The 19,291-nt window shown below is 37.8% G+C and overlaps 1 protein-coding gene across 3 annotated transcripts in view; it reads left to right on the top strand.

Moving 5' to 3' along the window:
• CADM2 (cell adhesion molecule 2) overlaps positions 1 to 19,291 on the top strand; it is a 589,355-nt gene that overhangs the window by 514,856 nt on the left and 55,208 nt on the right. For all 3 annotated transcript variants that reach the window (XM_048292379.1, XM_048292361.1, XM_048292370.1), the window contains one exon: positions 6,309 to 6,487. In XM_048292379.1, coding sequence (XP_048148336.1) covers positions 6,309 to 6,487 — 179 coding nt within the window. The remainder of the gene's footprint in view (positions 1 to 6,308; positions 6,488 to 19,291) is intronic.

Below are 19,291 nucleotides of genomic sequence, written 5' to 3'. Positions count from 1 at the left end.
AGTTGTGATGAACAAAGAAAATGCTTTATCTGTCTAGGACAAAGGTAAGGAATGAAGGGTGTTTGGGTTTTTTGCTTGTTTGGTTTGGTTGTTTGCTTTCCTTTTCTGATACCTTTTTATTTTTTTCTATTTTTTCGTATTCTTTTTTTCCCCTGTAAATGGTGAATACTAACTCCATGTGAGATTCTTTTCACCTCTTTATTATTTAAGCACCTTTTTCAAAGACATAATACACGGCAGCTGTCCTTAATGCATCTTGTTGTTCCTGTTGTCTTTATAGCTGTAAATTCTTGTCAAATTTTTGATATAAGAGCTTGAAGTCTATATTTAGTTACCACCTCATTTTTTCAACATTTTTTGGAAATTTAGTTTTTAACCATTTAAAAAGCATTGGTATAGGATATTATAAATATTTTTAGGCTACATTATGTCTGCTGAGATGCTTAAAAGAGAAAAGTAGAGGCAAATATAATAATTGTCAATTCAGATGTTCAAAGCTTCTTTCTGAAAAAATAAGAGAACTTTGTGAAAGGTACTTTAGATATTCTTTATAATTCTTCTGGGGACAAAAGCACTCTGTGAAGGTTACTCAGGTTTTGCAAAACTAGAAAATCATGGAGAGTTCTTGTCTTATAAAATAAAATCCATCTATCCAAGCCTTTTGTGAAAGGCTAGAGACTGTGGATATTGATGTTTTTGATAGATGGAATGCTCCCAAACCAGCTCATCCCAATATGACTCCTCAGACTGAGACTTTATATAAACAAGAGGTTCCCCCAGAGTTCAGACTTCCAAGTTGATGATTAGCTGACAAAGCTAAAAATCCAGTTTCTTGATACAGAGAAACTATAACTTTCAAATTAATGAAGCAATCATTCCCTTAGATGACTTCTAACATTGCACCAGGTTTTCAGCAGGAAACACTGATAAATCTTGTGATACCTTTTCCATTACTCATTTGAGCATATCCACTAGATTACATTTTTATGGACTTCAGAGAATACTTCTCACTGTTTGGAGAAGTAAAAGGTGTTGTTTGAGAGGGCCCTACTCAAAGTAATGAATTTACTTATCTTGTTAGTGTTCCTCAAATTCTTTTTCTTCCATCTTTATTTTTACCCACACTGGCTACACAATTTGACAGGATGCTTAGATACCCAGTTGGATGCTAATATCCTCAGTGAGACTGAACATGCAAAAAAGATGGCATGGGGGGTTTTTTGTTGTTGTTTTGGTTGGTCGGGGTTTTTGCTGAGTGTGATCCTATGGAGCTGAAAAGGTTATTCTGTGCTATTATCATGGGTCAGGAAGTTGTCCAAGTGTTGTTTACTAAGGACTCAGTGAAGAACGGTTTTTACATGACCTTTCTGTACACAAAAATTAGAAAAGGGCAACAAAAATGAATAGAACCAAGAGGTTTCAAGTGGAAATGGATTGCATTGCTTAAATTCCCTTTGTTCAAAAAGAAAACATAATACAATAAATATATGTATAATTTTTAAATGAAGGGTAAGTTAACCATTATAGTTAAATATAAAGATATCACTAGAGAGGAGGATTATAAGGAAGCACTGAACATCATTGGCCTTTGGTTAAGGATGGAGAAAGGGATGGAAAATTAAGAAACTTGTCTTAAAATACTCCTGTGTAATTTCAAAGCCCTCGGCTAAAAGGAAATATATTGATGTAGACAAATATAACTGTTGACTTTCATGTTATGTAAACACTTGTTGAAAAGCTGAGGCAGTGCCTAAGTGTTCTTTTCTAATCAAACATGTGGTTTTTAATTTTTTTTTCCAACATATTTCAGTTTGCCCTTACCTTTCTCCCTGACTTATTTTGGAAGAAGAGGTTTTCTACTCTCAAGATTAGAAAATAGTTTTCCTTTATTTACCATTTCTTTGTTCAGTTACTTGTAAGAAAAGTACCACAATATAAAACCTGAAGTATTGTGGAACTTCACACCAGTATTTTATGCCTTCATTTCAATCCCATTTCATTCTGACTGGAAAAGAATAGCAAATTTTTTTGGTTTTATGTCAGGTTTTGAGGCTAACGTGAAGACAGTTAACAAATTCAGGTTTTTGTACTAAAAACCAGTTCCCTTTTCTAAGGCTTTAACTGAGTGTTTATGGGCTTTTTTGTTAGGATTAAACATAAATTATAACAAAACCTAAGCACACTTAACAGTTCATCAGAGAAAGTCTGGATTTCAGATTTCTTGGGGGGCAGGCAGAGAAGTCATTGTTCATAAAGCCTGTGTTTAGTATCTCTGGCTTCTTTCAGTTTAATATGGTTCTGATAATGCCACCAATAAGCAGCTGAATTCAACATCAAAAATCAGTAGAAGCAAGACATACCAGCCCAAGAAATACCATGGCTTGTCACAGCTGAGCTGTGTCTTTGGAGGTATTACTTCACTACAGCATGCTTAATTTGTTTGGTTTTATTTTAAAAAATGCCACAGTGGGAGAAAATCAGAATAAGTAAGCCAGAAGCAGAGCTGAGTTTTTGGGAAGAAAACAGCATCTTGGTGCTTCAGCTCTGCTACCTCCTTCAACCCAAAGCCAGGTTCTCAGTGGTAGCACAGCTCATTTCCACTTAACCACATCCACATGGGAGGGATTAAACTGTGGATGTAGAAAAGCACCTCTAATCCAATACAGCAAGAAAGGGAGGACAGACTTGGTTTTTGTGTTACTGCATTGGCACTTAGTAGGCTGTGTGCTCCTGTAAGGACAGAGCAGGTCAGTGAGCTTGGCAGTGCCATGAGATGTGTGAAGATGGCAGCATGCAGTGGCATTCCTGGCCATAGTCCTCATGCTGACTTTATGGCTCTTGTGTCCCTAGGAAGATATTTTCAGGATTTTCTGGAAAAAAAAAAAAAAAAGGGTATTAAACTGATAAGTGTGATTCAACCTAAAGTAAGCACGAATGGAAGGTACTGTTTGTACAAACATCTCTGTGTGTTCCAGTTCACATAGGAATTGACAGCATTATGGCAACTCACTAATATTAAAAAAACAAAAGCTGAAATTCTGCAATGTTAAAGATGTATGCAGTAGAGAAACATGTCCAGTATTAGGAGTGTACATATTTGCCGGGTGTTTTAGCATGTAAAACCTAAGTGTCCCTTTCAAAATGTTGAGCAAGATTGCTGTCTGGACCTGCACCTGTGGACAGGTTTCAATAGGACAAACTGTGGGGAATTCCCACTTGCCTGTGCCTTGTGACAGAGAAGGAAAGCTTCTTTCAGTGTTGCAGCTTTGGACAATGAAAGTACTAAGGCAATTATGAAAGAATAGCCAATGTGCTCTAAAGTTAAGATTCCTTTGCCCTTTTTTTTGTGTAGTTTTTTCCCTGCTGATAATCTCAGAAGGTATCAAATTCTAACAAACAGAGAAAAAGGGGGAGAGAGAGGCCTGCTAAGTACAAGGCTGTTATATCTTAGAAGAATATAATATGAAGGAGTGTTACTTACCATGCCAGTTCTAGGAGATCAGTGTAAAACAGGTAAAAGTAAATACCATTTTGCAGGGCAGGTAGGAAACTTCCAGAATTCATTGCTACAGGAGGTCGAGTTGACAGATACTATAAGCAGATTCCAAAAGATATTAGAGACATTCATAGGCAACAGTTCTAAATAATGAGTAGATACAAAAGAGAACAAGAGGTGTGGCCTGCAGCACCCCTGACAGAAGGACTGTGGTTGCTGGCAGAGTGCAGGAGGAGTGGACAGCAGAAAATGGATGTACTCCTGTGCTTCCCTTGAACAGCCATCCTGCTGTTGCTGACCACAGCAGCGTGATGACCTGGGTGCACAAGCACGTCTCCTGTTCTTAGCTCACTTCTGCCTAACCAGTGAATTTTTTAGACCAAGTGTCTCAAAGCTTGCCAGCAGTGCAGGCAGAATTTACTTCTGTGGCTGTGACAGAATTGCTGCTTTAGGCACCACCGTGCCCAGGAGCGGTGAGGTGGAGGGAGAGCGGTGCCCGGCCACCAGGATGCGTTGACTACGGGCCTGCTGCCCAGGAATTGCTCTGCTGCTGCCACAAATACAGCACGAGATGGCTGAATATTCACTGCTGATCAGTAGCCTCCCCAACACCCAGAGAATGCAGATCTGCCTCTCTCTAAGCCCTGGCTTTTGTGCCTCACATTGTTTTGCAACGATGGCTAAGTGCTCTGTATAAGACTAGAGTTGATGTATTACAATGTGACAGAGCTCCCTGAATAATTTATATCTGCAGTTCCATTTCATACTTATTTGTTATCCTATAGGTTTTCCCCTAGGACATGCCATCTAGTTTCAATTTAAAACCTAAGTTCCATAAATTACCGCTGCACAGAAGTTGCTTTAACACGCCATTTATGCAGGTAATGGTGCACATTGTAGCAGAAGTGTTTCAGAGTCCCCACTCCTGGGATTAGAGATCCACGGTGAGCTGGTAAATGGGAAACAATGCGGAGTTGGCCGGAAAATTGAACAAATCCACCTTAACATATCACAGCAAATCACACCTTAATGCTGTGAACTCTGTAGGGCAATGTTTCTGCACCAGCAAGGACATCTGGGTTCCCTGCTTGCATTAAGCAAAAAGGAAGTGTGTACATTGTGTATCTCATGTATTTAGTTACCAGTTCATGAAAGTGCACTTAGGAAGAGTATTAAGACATATTTATGGTAAGGTATAAATAAGGCCCATCACACCATCAGTTCTTAATCCTTGCTTTTATTCTCTGGGCAGATGATTTTCTCAAAAAAAATCAAAACTTCAGAGAATAGCCAGTCTAAGTAATAAGTTCAGCAACACTTTAGCAATTACTAAAATGTGTGTAGATCTGTTATATTTCAAAATAAATGTAAGTACAGGTTTTTTTTCTTTAAAGACTAATATGAATTTTATAGAAGTAAGTGCATTTCAGAAAAAATCCCTTTATTTACATGTCTTGCCTCACTCAAATGGAAATCATGTCACTGCAGCCATTAGAACTACTTTTCTGTTTCTGAGGCCCCATTTTGGCTAAATGTTTCTCCTTAAGTATTTAGGTTTAATTCTTTTTCTTAGCACTTATTATATCTAATAGGCTTTAAACACCTGCTTCAAATTAGTCAAATTAAGTGTTTCTTGAGTAAGACTAGTGACTAATCCAGCAACTGCTAATTTTTGTGTATTATATTTTGGTTTATTACTGAGTCATACACATGCAGGTTTGGATAGAGATTGATATGTGGGCTAATACTGCACAGAGCTACCAGCTACAAGCAAGGTAGCATTGAATCCCCAGGCTGTGAATATCCTGCTGAAGTGACTGGTGTAAAAGGCCCTGAGATGCTGTGTTTGCTTGTGACACAGACAAGATTCAGTAAACCAACCTTTCATTCCCAGTTATGGGCCTGTCTTTTTGGTGATTTCCCTCATGTAAATTTGAAAATATATCTTGTTACATGTAAGTAGAGGCTGCATGCCAGTAATAAATACATCCTGCTGTCTGTTAGGCAGATCTCAGGGACTGTGGAGCTTCTTGAGTCTCTAGGACAGAGTTAGGTATCCCTTGCCAGTGGGAAGGTGTATGTGAACCTGCAGGACTGCCAGTCCCCTTCTCTGTGGTGCCCTTACCTTGCCTAGGGGGTTATTGCTGCCAGGGCATTGCCTTTGGTCTGTTTGATGTGAGTGCATCAGGCACAAGACGAAAGGTTTCACAAGAGAAGAATATCCAGGATTTCAAGTTAAATCTTACATTACTTGTGGTAACATGTGAAACAAGGAATTATTTAAGGGAAGGATGGAGAAAAGGTGGGAAAAGGGATGTGCTGTGACACAGCACAGCAACAGAAACAAGTTTAGGCTGTGTGTAACATGTGCTACTTTGGGACTGATATGCCTGGTTCAGGAAAAATACTCAGTGCATTCAAGTTCACTCATGAATGTGAATGGCCTAAGTAATTTGAGAATCCATTTACAAACCACTTACACCCACATCATCCTGTTTGCTCTTACCTAGCCAAGCATCTGTGGGCCCTGAAACCTCAGGAGAACTGTATTTTATTTAGGAAAGATTTTGGCCTGTTGCAGTACCATTCTGCTTCCTTTTTTATTTCTCTTCTTTCTTATTTCTCTTCTTGTTCTTTCACTTTCTCTAGCAGTGCGCATCCAGAATGGTAAGGTTGTAATAGTGACAGTTCATTAGATCCAGTAATTCAAGTATTCTTTGGTGGTAGGTGACTATTCATAAGTTTCTGGTGCTGCTACTTCTGATGTACGTGTTCCATGTGTCTAAATAAATGCCTTGCTTTGATCCAACAGGCCAGAACCCGTACTGTGGACAAAGGATGGTGGAGAGCTACCAGATCCAGAGAGAATGGTTGTCAATGGCAGGGTTTTAAGCATCAGCTTCCTAAACAAAACAGACAATGGCACATACCGATGTGAAGCAAAAAATCCCATTGGCCGAAACAGCACAGAATATGTCCTGATAGTACATGGTGAGTGTGCTCTCCTTAGTGCATGCTATGCATATTTAACATTTCCAGCTGATACAATTGCTTATGGTCATTATGGAAAGAATAGCAAGAAAGAGTTGGAAGTGTAATTGCACTTTTATTGATGCTATTGTCGAGCTGTGGGGAGTGTGTTGTCTTTCCTTTATTGGCACGCCTCTCTTCTTACAGTTTAAACAAAATATATTCACTTATGCTGTGAACTTTTTGCTAAGTAAGCACCTGTAAAAATGTTTTGCAGTGTGTGGGTACTGTTTCATAAATACTTGCCTCAGGCGCAGCTGTTCAGATAAAGCTGGTTACAGAAGGATATATGAAGAGAAATATCAGACAGATGTGTGCTTGAGGTTTTCTGCTTAGCTTTTATAGACCACCAAAGACAGGACATCGGATACTTCACACAAGTTACAACCTGCCACTGAGAAAATTCAGCTCATACAAGTTAGCTGATATCACCTGGCACATCATTAAAGTCTGACCTCAAAACTGTGTCATGTCCTAAATGTATTATATTACTTCCAATAAAATGGAAAAATAGGAAGATTCACGTGAAATTACACTTGATTTTTTTTCACCCCCTAATAAATTAGGCAACAATATATGTCATGTGAAAAGAATATCTGTCTTCTACACCGATCATGAAATAGATTGCCATAACTCAGCTATAGGGGAGACTATACTGTAAAATTAGCATTTGCCTTTAATACAGCCTTGCAATTTGGATTCTAGGAGTCTCAAAACATGATGTTCTCTTATCACAGGTAATTCCTGGAAGCTTATGATTTCCATAATTTGAATTTTAATATAAGAGAATATAGAGGCAGAAGCTCAACTGTAGTTCATTATAGTGCTTTTTTACCTCTTTTTTTAATGCAATTTCTTATAAGTATGACAAAATAAAATGAAAAAATCTAATGCAAATTGTAGTCTTTAAATGGACAAGAGAATTACATAGATTTACAACAAGTATACATTTCCTTCATGGTTGTAAGGTATCAAACATTTTTCACTACAGGTTAACCTGCCTCTGGGTATTTGGCATAAAAATTCTAGTAAGTGCTGCTTTCAGTAATGAGATATTTATTGGCACTGTTGATGAAATGTCATTTATCAAAAGAAACATTTAGGTTACTTTTCATTTTTCTCAAAGTTCACCATTAGTTTATGTAGGATTAGTGACACAAATAAGGAGGAGATCTTTGCATGAGGAACACAGAGCCTGTACTGCTGCATGAGTATTTGTGTTAAAGACAAACAGAAAAACTAAACCCTCTAACCTCTACTTACATTGGCTGCTAAAAGAAGAGGAAAAGGAAAACTGTCTTTTGCATCCCAGAGGTGGTGGTGTGTTGGTTGTTGGCTGCAGGCACAAAGTGCTCTGCCTTTGATGAGGTAACGGCTTCTGCACTTACCATATGTTGAAACTTCTGTCATTTGTGTTTTCTGTCCAATTTATTTATGTGCTTGTTTCCAAAAAGATGGCCTTTTATAACGGCGGATTTTTTTCCACCAGCAGTGACTCTGCAGTAGAACTCTATCAAAGAATATTTCACCATTTCCACTTTCACACAGTGGCGTGTCCCCTGTTGATCTGATTATCTTGCATCAACTTCCTGGCAGTCTGTAAAATCATTCATTATCAGGGAGGTATTCTGTTATGTTTGGCAGCACATTAGGCGTGTTATCAGGTTTAGCTTGCTCATTGCTGACCTTTCCTGTTATGAGTACCCGAGTTTTCCTAATTGCATTTCTGCGATTCCAGCGGTGGAACTAGAGAAGGTAAATGTCAGGTGCTTCCGAGGTTTCTGAAACAATCAGAGTTATGTGACAGAGCATGAGATGATGTTTAGTACTTAACAGCTTACTGGGGTTCAGAGTTGTTAGGTTTATTTTAAGTAAGAGGAGACTGACAATTATTTTATCAAGTATGGCACAATCAGTTGTATAGATAAATTTAAGCAGCCTTACCCCTACTTTAGCTCATTACATTCATTAATGTCTCTAGTGAAACATAATCCTCCTAAAATTATACAATATTTTTTCTCTCTCTCTGTGGGCTAGAAAACCTACTTTTTATCATTTGCTGACATGCATCCTTCTATTTAATAGAGGATGTATTTTTTATCTTCCTAAATATATCTGGAAGCATCCTTTGATTTCTCTCATTTTTTCTCCTGTGCTTAACATGTTGATGTAATTTTTTCTCCTACTCCTTTGTTAGAGCTCATTTATCACATCGCTTCTTACCTTGAATATCAGGTTTCTAAGACAAGGTACATGCCAGATTTCCCACACGAGCTTGTGTGAGAAAACAGTGGACATCAGTGGAAGGCATCCTCTGCAGAGGCAGGGAAGTGCAACATGATTCACAGCTTTCCTTTTCTTATGTGTGCTGTGATTTCCATACATTTTATTCCTTTCTTTTTTTGCTTCAACAGATTTTTCTCTCTGTTTGTTAATGGTGTAAAAGCTTTTTTTCTTTTCTTCCGCCTATGAAATCCCCCTCTGTGATACCCAATCTCCCAATTCTCTCAATTTTTTTAAGCTATCTTCCTAACTCAGAGAAGATTTAAACAGCTGTAGTGTAGAGGGAAGATTGCCTAAAAATGGAAGGTACAGTTTATCATAATTAGAGATTAAGGGTAAGCAAATTATTTATATGTATTAATTATACAAACCAAGCAAAGAGTGTCTCATGCCTTTAACTGGACCAACCTAAACACAAAATTATATGGAAGAGTAGTATTTTTTCCACTGTGAGTGCTGATGAGGTAATCCTGTTTTGATGTTAAGTGATGACAGTGGAAAAAAATATTACTATAAGCAGATGAATGGCAATCTGTGCAATACAGTTAGTAGTTGATAACATAAACATTATTTTTAGATTTTTTGTATAATTAAAGAAACCAGACTTCAGAGAAATTGAATCTATTTGAATGAGGTAAAAGGCTTGAGCTATTAAGTATGCTCATGCTGCTTTGCTGAATCAATGTGACTGCTAATTTCATTTTTCTTAACATTTATTGTTAATAATAAATGTCAAAAAGTACTCTGTGGAGCAGGAAGGTGGGTACAAAGTCAGAGTTTATAGGCAGAAGCACAAAGGCAAGACATGTAGTTTGCTCAAACATTTGTTTCGTGCAGTAACAAAGGTACAGGCTTTAATGCCTGTAGCTGTTGTCATTTCTGTATTCTAATTGGCAAGCTTAGTGCTTTAGAAGTGCACATTCTGGCTAGATATATTACACCCTTTCTTTGGTAATGGGCCCCAGGCAATTTTCACTCTCTTCCAATTTATTAAGAATTTTTGTTTACCTTTGTCCAAATACTAGTCATTAATCATCAGCAAACAGAGCAAACTGTCAAACTCGTGTAGCTCAACCCAAAAACATAGACTCTGCTTGCAGAGCTCCGGTAATAAGTGCAGTGATTTAGCTGGAGTTGGGGATGGAGGTGTTCGATCATAATCAACCTGAAGACACAGCTGCTGTGCTTGTGGGGGTAGTTCATAACCTCTGGGTGTCACTGCCAAAGACTCAGCTCAGCATCGTGGTGGAGTGAGTGACAGAAGTCCACATCGTTGAGAAACCTTCCTAATGGAAACAGCAGCAGCTGATAATTTGCAGGCCTGTTTGAAACAGAGTACCTCAGTGGAATATCCTGATATGCCAATTTACAGCCAGGCATTAAATTAATTGAAATATTCAGAGCTATAATGTGTTGTGCAGCAATTATCTAGAAGAGCAATATGGAAATGAACATGAATCAGCAGCTGTGGATGGTCAAGGCAGTTCTTATTGCCCAAATTAGAGCTACAGTGGAAAGCATTTGAGCCAGTTACTTAGGATCTCTGGAGAATAAAAAGTGGCATAACATTTCTTTGTCTTCAGCCTCTCAATTTTATATTTTTTTTTTTTCTTGGGCAAGCTATTTTTTGCACATAAAGGTAACTGAAAGACCAAGTTACATTCTCATTAGTATTTTGAAATACGATTTCAAACAGAAGATCTCCTACCATGTCTAAGACCAGAGGTTCCACTGCATCTTTCCTAACTCTGACATTATTTATATTCCACCTGCTTGTCCAGTCCCATTTCAAAACATTTGTCATCTTAGCTTCCAGAGTAACCTGTGGCAACAAGATTCTGAATTTAGTTATGTGCTTTGAGGGAAAAGTATTCTCTTCTGTTTGTTTAAGCCTGGTGCTTGATCTCTTCACTTTCCAAACTTACAAGCTATTTGGCCTCTTTTGCTGTTTGTGCTGGAAGTTTGCATTTAAAATTATATTTGCTGCTTCCGTTCAGTAGATTCTCAAGTATTTCCACATTGGTCTCAACTTCTCATTAACTGTGATCTTAAACTCTGCATTTCCTGGAATCCTCTCCCTTGTATCCATTCTCCTTCTTTCATGGTCTTTTTTTTCCCCCCTTTTTTCTTCATTTTTTGGTCTAGTTCTAAATCTCTGTGATTGACTGTTCTCCATATCTGGAACAACACCATGCCAAATCTGCACCAGACACCTTAGTTTATTAAATCCTATCTCTAAATACATTTATAGAGATTCACCTTCTGTGCCCAACAATAATTCCAGCACAATGCACTTGTACATCTATGTTAGTTTTTTTAAAATTGGTGGAAGCTCTGTGGAATCCAAACACATGAAATTGAACAAACTCTTCTACCTCTATCTGTTCTAGATTATTTTGTCTTTGTCAGTTCATTTGCTCACAATCAGATTTTTGTTACGTTTCATTTCTGCTGTGATACCCTCATAGGGGCTCAGTCTCTTTCCTTTTTTCCTCTAACTCACTTGGGCATATCTCTCCATAAAGGTAGAAACTGAGTAAAACAGTAAATTGAAAGAAAATTGAGGCAGTGACGATATTTTCTGGTTTCTTTCAAAACTAAGCTTGTTGAATAGGCAATAGATCTTTCAGTTTGAAAATATTTTCACTACAGACCTCTGGTAAATCTTGTGCAGTGTTTTTGGACCCCCTTATCCTCATAAACATGTAACAAAAACCACGTAAAAAAATTTGGGAGGGAAAGGAAGTCGCATCCTTGTGGAGCAGCACATTCATCAGTAATCTTGGCTGCTCTGTGTTTTGGTGTTAAGATCCTACAAGTTGAGGTAACTGGACAGTTTCTGAAGTTTCCTTCTTTAAAGTTTTCTGAGTTAAAATGTCTCATTTACACACACACACACACACACACACCCCTCAGAGAAAAGGCTTTCTCTGCCTATGGGAACACCTTGCCTTTATGTGAACAAAGCTTGGGCTTTGCAAAAAGAGAATCGGTGTGATGTAACAATAATAACATTTATAGCTACAATAATGGGTGAGTTTGGTAAAAAACCCTGACATTGCCCTCACAGCAATCAAGGCATATCAAGAATATGAGACTCAGAAGACTTCTTAGGACTTAGGTAGAAATTCAGTGTATGTGACTACCTGTGCCTTTTAGTTTTGAGATTTTTCTTTTTTGTATCTTCATTTGACATAAAAGAAAGAAGTCTCAGTTTTGCGTCCTTAAAACAAAGGTGAAAAGTTTCTCCTATTCCCATTTGATAAGAAGTAAAAATAAATTTAAAAGTACAGAAGATAACTTGCAGAAAAAGGAGCCTGGGCTTTCAGTTGGAAAATAAATTAATAAAAGCATGCTCCTGAATATTTTCTTGGTCTCAAAAGCCTTCCTTTCCCCCAAGCTATCTTCTTCAAAGCATAGCCCTTCAGATTGTGTTGAAATAATCTAATTTTACATCAATGTTCTCAAATGACATTAAGGTATTAAATCATTATCACAACATTAAAGCTGACTTCTCCAGAAGACTCTTGGTTTGTTTAGAAGAGGTGGTCCAGACCTTAAAGCACAGTGCAGATGAATTTCCTGCAGTCAGATGAATTAGGAAATCATTGGATAATAGAGCTTTTGTTATTGGGCTGAAGAAGAATAGTCTTTACTTGACATTTTCAGGTATGAAAAGTCTGTCCAGAAACTTGTGGTGGAGTTGTTGGCTTAATTTTATGGATGAATTGTCCAGCTGTTATCCCTGAACACTCTCAAGGCAACTACTTTGAAATTGCTTTTTGTTGATAAATACTTGAATAGTGGGGTGTATAGTTGAGCTGTGTGAACTGATCTTTCTTCATTTATGGTGACTTAAGAAAAGTAAGATACAAATTTCTTTTCCAGATAAGCTTAAAAGTATTTTGGAAAGGTCAAGAAAATAACATTCCAAACCACCCTAACACTTTTGGGGAATATGTTGGACTCGTACATTTTTACATTAATATACTGTTTCTCATGAAAGAAAACTTCTAAAATGAAGTGATTTTTGTTGTATAACATATAAAAGAATTTTTTAAATTAATTTCATACTGGAATACTTACTGAAATAATTGAATGCAGAGTATTTCAGCAGCAGGAAATCTCTCCCTGGGCTCCTTAACCATATAACAATAACAATATATAGAATAGATCAATGTAACCTTTAACAGTATATTCTAATATGTAAAGCTCCTTCCTATTTGAATACATTTTCTATGTGTTCTAAAACCTGTGGTTTTGGACAATGTCTTTAATCTCACGCAGCTCTGGAAAATACTTGATTTTCTTGTGCACATATTATTGGCTGATGTGACAGTTCTTATGGGATTTCTGAAAAGGAAAATGTTGTGTGGATACCAGATATATCCATCTTGCTTTTTTTGAAAATAACTGTTTTAACTGACTTTCAGTGCTGTGTGTTTCTGAAATAAGGCTTTGAGTTTGTTACCACTGAATTGTTGTAGTAGCAAAGCTTGCTCTCTGATTTTTCACCCTTTGCTATTGCTTATACTCCCCAATTTTCCTGAACTTCACTTAAACTGAGCCTTTTTGGTTTTTTTTGAGATGCCAGCTTGCAAAATTACCATGTCTATGAACATCATATGCAACCTTCATGAAGAAAATATTAACTCAATAATTTCACTTGAGAATGATGATAAAGTTATAATCTAATATTTGCTAATGATCTTCTGTTTCTATCTAGATCATTTATTATTCAGGAAACCCAAACCATAAAGACAATACTGCAGTGACTTAGTGATTTCTAAATTGTAGCCTTTCCTGCACCAGGAGGTGGTGGAGGGCAGATTAGGGTGTCCAGTCTCTTTCTTCCTCATACGGTGCTTCCATAACTTACCTTTGTTTTGAGAATAGCTTCCTCAGTGTTTCACTCAATTCAGGAAAGAAAACAGAACATTATCTAAGTGATATTGCTTAAAATGACAACTGGTCATGCCAGGTGATATGTCAGAACTGTGCTTTGTTCCAGCTGAGATTGTGAATCCTCTTGGAGATAGATATAAATGCCTTGGAGGCTGAGAGGGGTAGAGAAAAGCGTCTCAAAAAAAACATGCATCTTTCTTAGAGGGCTTTGAGAACTTTTGTATCTGAGGCCTCTGATCACATAGGAAGATGAGCATGGAGGCTCAGAGAGAAGTAGATAATTAGCTTATCTCAACCATTCATATTGCTATCATCCATAATTTTATATTAGCATTTATTAGTACTGATCACTCTATTTTTGTTGTTTAAAGTTTAATTATTAATTACTTAGTGAATTTTTCTGGAGTTTATCTTAGCCTGCATTTCTATGTTATATAAAGGAAAGATATTCAGTAAAATGTTTCTTACAGTACTCTATTAGCATTTTTCTTAGAGCAAATAAGGTACTTCTCCACTTGTTTTCAGTATTCTTTCAAATAAAAAACAGAACAAACCTACAAGAATTTGAAATTTGCCTAAACAAAATTTAAAAGTCTTCTTAACATCTCTCTTCACAGCATAGATTCAGTCTGAATTTGTGTTGGGATTCAAAGTGTCTTTAGCCCCTCCTCCAAAATGGAATCCTCTATGCTGCTATCACAGAATATTTTTTCTAGCTCTTACTGCTTGAATTCTTGATGCAATATTATAAAACTCCCTTTGCTTTGTAATTAAAGTCCCATTTTTTATTGCTGAATCCTGTCACAGACTTTCTGCATTGGATCTTACCCTGACTTGCTATGCCTTAATGTGACTTTGTCTCAAGGATTCCAGAGTGTTTTGGCATCAATCTTTCTGTATGACTCCCATGGAAAGGGGAGCAGACCCAAAAATAACCAGGAGGACAGTAAGGGTGTATCTCAAAACCATCCTCATGTGCAAGGAGAAAAAACGAAGCAAAAACCCAGTAAGACCATTGCTACCAAAGCTGATGTAGCTTGGAATCTGCCATTTGAGGATGTCCCACAGTGCCTTGACTTCTTTCTCCAGGCTGTGGTTCCCTCACAAGCACTGAGAAAGCTCTCAATATCCGTGAAGGAACTCACCTGGCAGGTGCTTGGGAAGAGATCTCCAGATCTCTGCCCCGACTGATGGTGTTCATGTTGTCGTATAAGCTGATGTGTCATTTGTGACCCCAGCAGTTTTTAGTCAGGACCCTTTGCTTTCCTTTCATTGGTATCCACACAGCTTGCTTACTCCCTTGAAGAAAAAAAATTGTTTTTCTTGGTAACCTCATGCCTGAGGAGGGTTTATCTTTCAGCTTATTAATCCTCAGGACAAGTGTAGAAACAAACAAATCAAAGGGGAGGAAGAAGGACAGGAGAAAGTTTGGCAGGGAAAAACTTGAGGAGTGGGCCAAGTGTTTATTCTTCAGGTATTATTGTGGGTCATTGCAGTAGTGGATTTGGTTTTCCCCCAGTGATTTCTGTAGTTTACATTTTCTGCAGGTTTCCCAATCCTTGATTGGTGGGCAGCAGGGAGGATTGAGGGATGCTGACATGTTGAAGTGTTTGACTGAGGAGAGCTCTGGATGGCTTTCATCATTCCAGAGCAGGAACTGAAATTTCTTTGCACTGCACTTTGTTTAAAGTAAATTAGCAGATACGATCAAGCATTCTTTATAAAAAACCCTGCTATTTCCATGGGTGAACTATCCTGCTTGATGGCATAATAGTTAGGGTACTAAATATCTGCCAGCTTGATGGGAAGCTGGATAATTTTTACAAAATTAAGTCTTGGCAATATTGCATGGATCCCACCATTCATAGTTATGTGTTATACAATGCCAAAGAGTCACAGCAGGAATTCAACTACATGTATAGAACTCTTTTGAGGACAAAAAACGCCAAAAACCCAAAAAACAGAGCATAAAAGATTGACAGCTAGAAAGATAGGGCCTTATTTTCTCAGGTAGTGTACTTTGGTGATAGGAATGTGAGAATTAAGTGTATTGTCGAAGACAGTGCCATGAAGTGCAAAAATCTATGTTTTAGGTTGCAAAGTGCCAGTCACTTTCCCAAGGTGATTTTCAATAAGATACAGCCATCCCACTGTGATAAAGTGCTTCAGATTAGTGTTGGATCCTTTGGTTTTACTTTGAAATAAACTTATTTAAAATAAATGTCAGTCCCTGTTATCTCTCTTTACTAACCTTAGAATTATTGCAGTGAGTTTGGAGTTGTTTAAGCAACTTCAGTGATTTGCCCTGAATTTCTCAGAGAAATGAAAGTAGCAATTGTAATAAAATAGAGATCAGCAATCTGTTTACCTCCATTTAGTTTCAACACATGTGCCCATAATTAAGGAAATTTTGGAAAATTCTCTATACCTTCTTTCTTCTTCTCAGTGCAATTCTGGCTGAGCTTTTTGAATTTTTTCTTTTTTTTTTTTGTGTTTGCAGAAAGAGTCAAGTGTCATTCTGAGAAAGCTGTCATCTTTGTTCAAGGCTGCTGGTGTCTGAATTTGTATTGTGCGTTAGCTTTTCCTTATAGGTTTTCAAGGGCCAGCTGCTGGTACTTTATTTCATTTAATTTTGAATACCCCTATTTTATGGCTTGGAAAAACAAGGAAATATGGCTTGTCTGCTTACTTAAAAAGAATAAAAATGAACATCACAGCCTTAATGTGATTTTTAAGCAGTGGCAATGGGCCTAGAAAACCGTATTAATACTGATAGAATGGTGTGCTTCTGGGGAAAATTGTGCTGGCTTTATTCATACAAGATGTTTGGTGGCTTTTGTGGTAACATTTTGTCCTGAATGCAGTGAAATTGGCACTGCAGGTATAAGGACAACTGCTTTTTTAAATGCAATTTTGAGAGGTTTTGGTTTTATGGTGGTTTTTTTTTTTAGCAGAGGATTAAAATGAGCCTCAGGAGATCTGTTCTGAACGCCCCTGTAAAATTTAAGACATTCCACTTAATTCTTCTGTGTTCATTTCCCCAGCTGTGAAGTGGGAATAATACTGTCTCTTTTTTCCTAAAGTTTGGTCTGCACTGCCCAAAAAATGATCTCACAGATCCTCAAGGCAGAGGTCCATTCTTTACTGTTTCTGCTTTTGTTAATGTAGAGTTGTGAACAAGCAGGACATATACAGAGATACCTTTTATAAGTAGAGCATCTTCATTTGAGGCTGTGGTGTCAAAAAACACTCTAAAAATTTACATTTTTATTTTTTTTAAATGTTGAATTACCAAATTCTTTTTCTTAGCCTGTTGCATGCTCTGCAAATTTTACTTAATTTCTTTCAGGCAAGTTGCATGAGCTTCAGTGCGGTATTTGTAGCTACTTTAATGAGATATCTATCTCATCTATCTCTGTCTGTCTTGTGATGGGTTGACTTCTTTAAAATAATAGGCTTTGTTATTTTTACTACTATTGAATTGGAAAGGACTTTTTTCAACTGCTGGCAAAACTTATGCCAAGTTTGGGAAAAAATTAGGCCTTACAGTACTTCTGGAGTAATTTGAAATCTGCATTATATTCATATAACTCCAGAAAACTGAAGATTAATCTTACTGTTGAATACTTGGTTTGATTTGGCCTCAGAGGTAAATCTTGCACTAATAACCATTAATAAAGTAAAACCTAGAGGGCCTGAAAACAGACTCTTCGGTATTAAAGAATTTGCCTACTTGAGAATTTAAATTTTTCTTGCACTAACGTAATTTTCAATATCTAATCACCTGGTTAAGTTGTTATTTTGTCAAATCTATCCCTTTATGTTCTGTGTGTGTCACCTGGTTTTAGCACAAATAGAAATTAAGAAATAAGGCATTACAGCCTATTAGCTTCCTACAGTCCAAATGTTGCAGATAATACAATCTTCCCCACCAAAAGTGAGCAGCAATAGGTAAATGTATTGTGAGACAGTACATTATGTCACCTTTTATTCTTCTGCTTCACTGGGAGCAGGGACAGGGAGCTTTTTAAATGGCTGGGCCGGTGACAAACAATGAATATGACGGACGGTGAAATGGGAGCGTGTTCCAGCATCTCCAGGCCTTCATTGCAAACTTCTGTCTCTGTTTCAAGGGAGCTGCAGTCAGAGTGCTTTTGATGATAGCAAATTCAGTGGAGTGCTGTGGGGAGCAAAATGATCCCTAAAGTAAGCACTGAGGGCTTCAAAGGTCAGAGCCGACATTTTAAAAGCTATGAGCCACCAGTGCAATACTCAAATGTTCATGTTAGATGCTTTCCTGTGAAATGCTTCGTTCAGGCTTCCTGTGGTCCCTCTGTGCAGCTCTGCCAACTGTGTGTGCAGCAGACTGCCCCAGTCTCCAGATGACAAAGCCATGTTTGGGGCAACATCTGGTGCTGTGCAGAAAGGTCACGTTTTAATATCCCTTAAAGAAAAAAAAAAGACCTTTCCTTTCTGTGTTTACTGCTACTCTTGGAATTTTTAGCAAGTACCCATGAGCATTATAAAGCACATAGTCCCAGTGTCTACTAAATCTCAGATTCTGATCTGTGCAAGGGGAAGGGTGGGTGCTGCCCCTACTCAGCATATTCTGCTTGTTAGGGTGCCCACAGAAGGTGCCAGAGGTGGGTTTTACCTAAATACCCCTCCTGCCTGCCTGGCCCAAGGCCCCACAGCTCTATCTACAGCTGACCTGGGTCTGGGCAGATGCATCTTGGGGGAGGAGAGAAGTCAAAGCTGGTCACTGCTCTCAGCCCTACAAACTTACCCTCCCTTGCCATGTCTTTCCTACCACACTGAGGCACTTCCATCCCACTGCTTCTTCCTTCTCAGCGGCCTGAGAGCCACAGCTGCTTGTTTTCTGACAGCTGTCTCATCTGTCCTGAGCCTGACCTGGCTTTACTTGTGGAAAATCAGCCTTTCACACACCTGTGGTCTTTGTGAGTCCTGCTGTTGCTCTGGTGCACAAAATAAATGAGATATTCACTACAGGAGTTCTTTCAAGAAAATTTAGGGCAGCTAACTTCTTCTTCATATTTCAGTGTCAAATGAGATGGCATAATCAGAAATAACTTGCTACTACACCTTGTTTTTTCATATTCATAGCATTTTTTATTTTGTCATGAGCAATTCTGATCAGAGCATGTGTTGTAAAATGTGCCACAGTGTGATATCAGGCCCTCATTTTAAGTGATTTGGGACAACACCATACTGCCAGTGCTAAGTGCTAATACTGAAATTGGCTTTGTTCTTTTGAGTTATATTCTTAACTTTCTAATTAGAGAATGTGGGCCAGGGATGTGTAGATTCCAGTTTTTTGCTTGGCTCTTTGAAAACACAAGGAAACAGTCTTTTTTTGCTGTAATTTTTAATACTTCTTCCTCCTTCATTTGCTACTAAAACCTGTTGCTTTTGAAACAGGGAAGAAATCTAAAAAACAAACCACAAACCGACCAGCAAGGTATAAAACTTTCTCTAAGAAAAGAAAGCTATTGTTCTTTCCAGTTCCTAATTTGTTCTTTTCAGTGCCTAATTTTTAGCCATTTTAGTCCAGCTGTA

Source organism: Corvus hawaiiensis, chromosome 2, assembly GCF_020740725.1.
Source record: "Corvus hawaiiensis isolate bCorHaw1 chromosome 2, bCorHaw1.pri.cur, whole genome shotgun sequence".
Lineage (NCBI taxonomy): Eukaryota > Metazoa > Chordata > Aves > Passeriformes > Corvidae > Corvus > Corvus hawaiiensis.
Note: the sequence above shows the minus strand (reverse complement) of the source record. Positions and strands in the feature narration are given on the sequence as shown.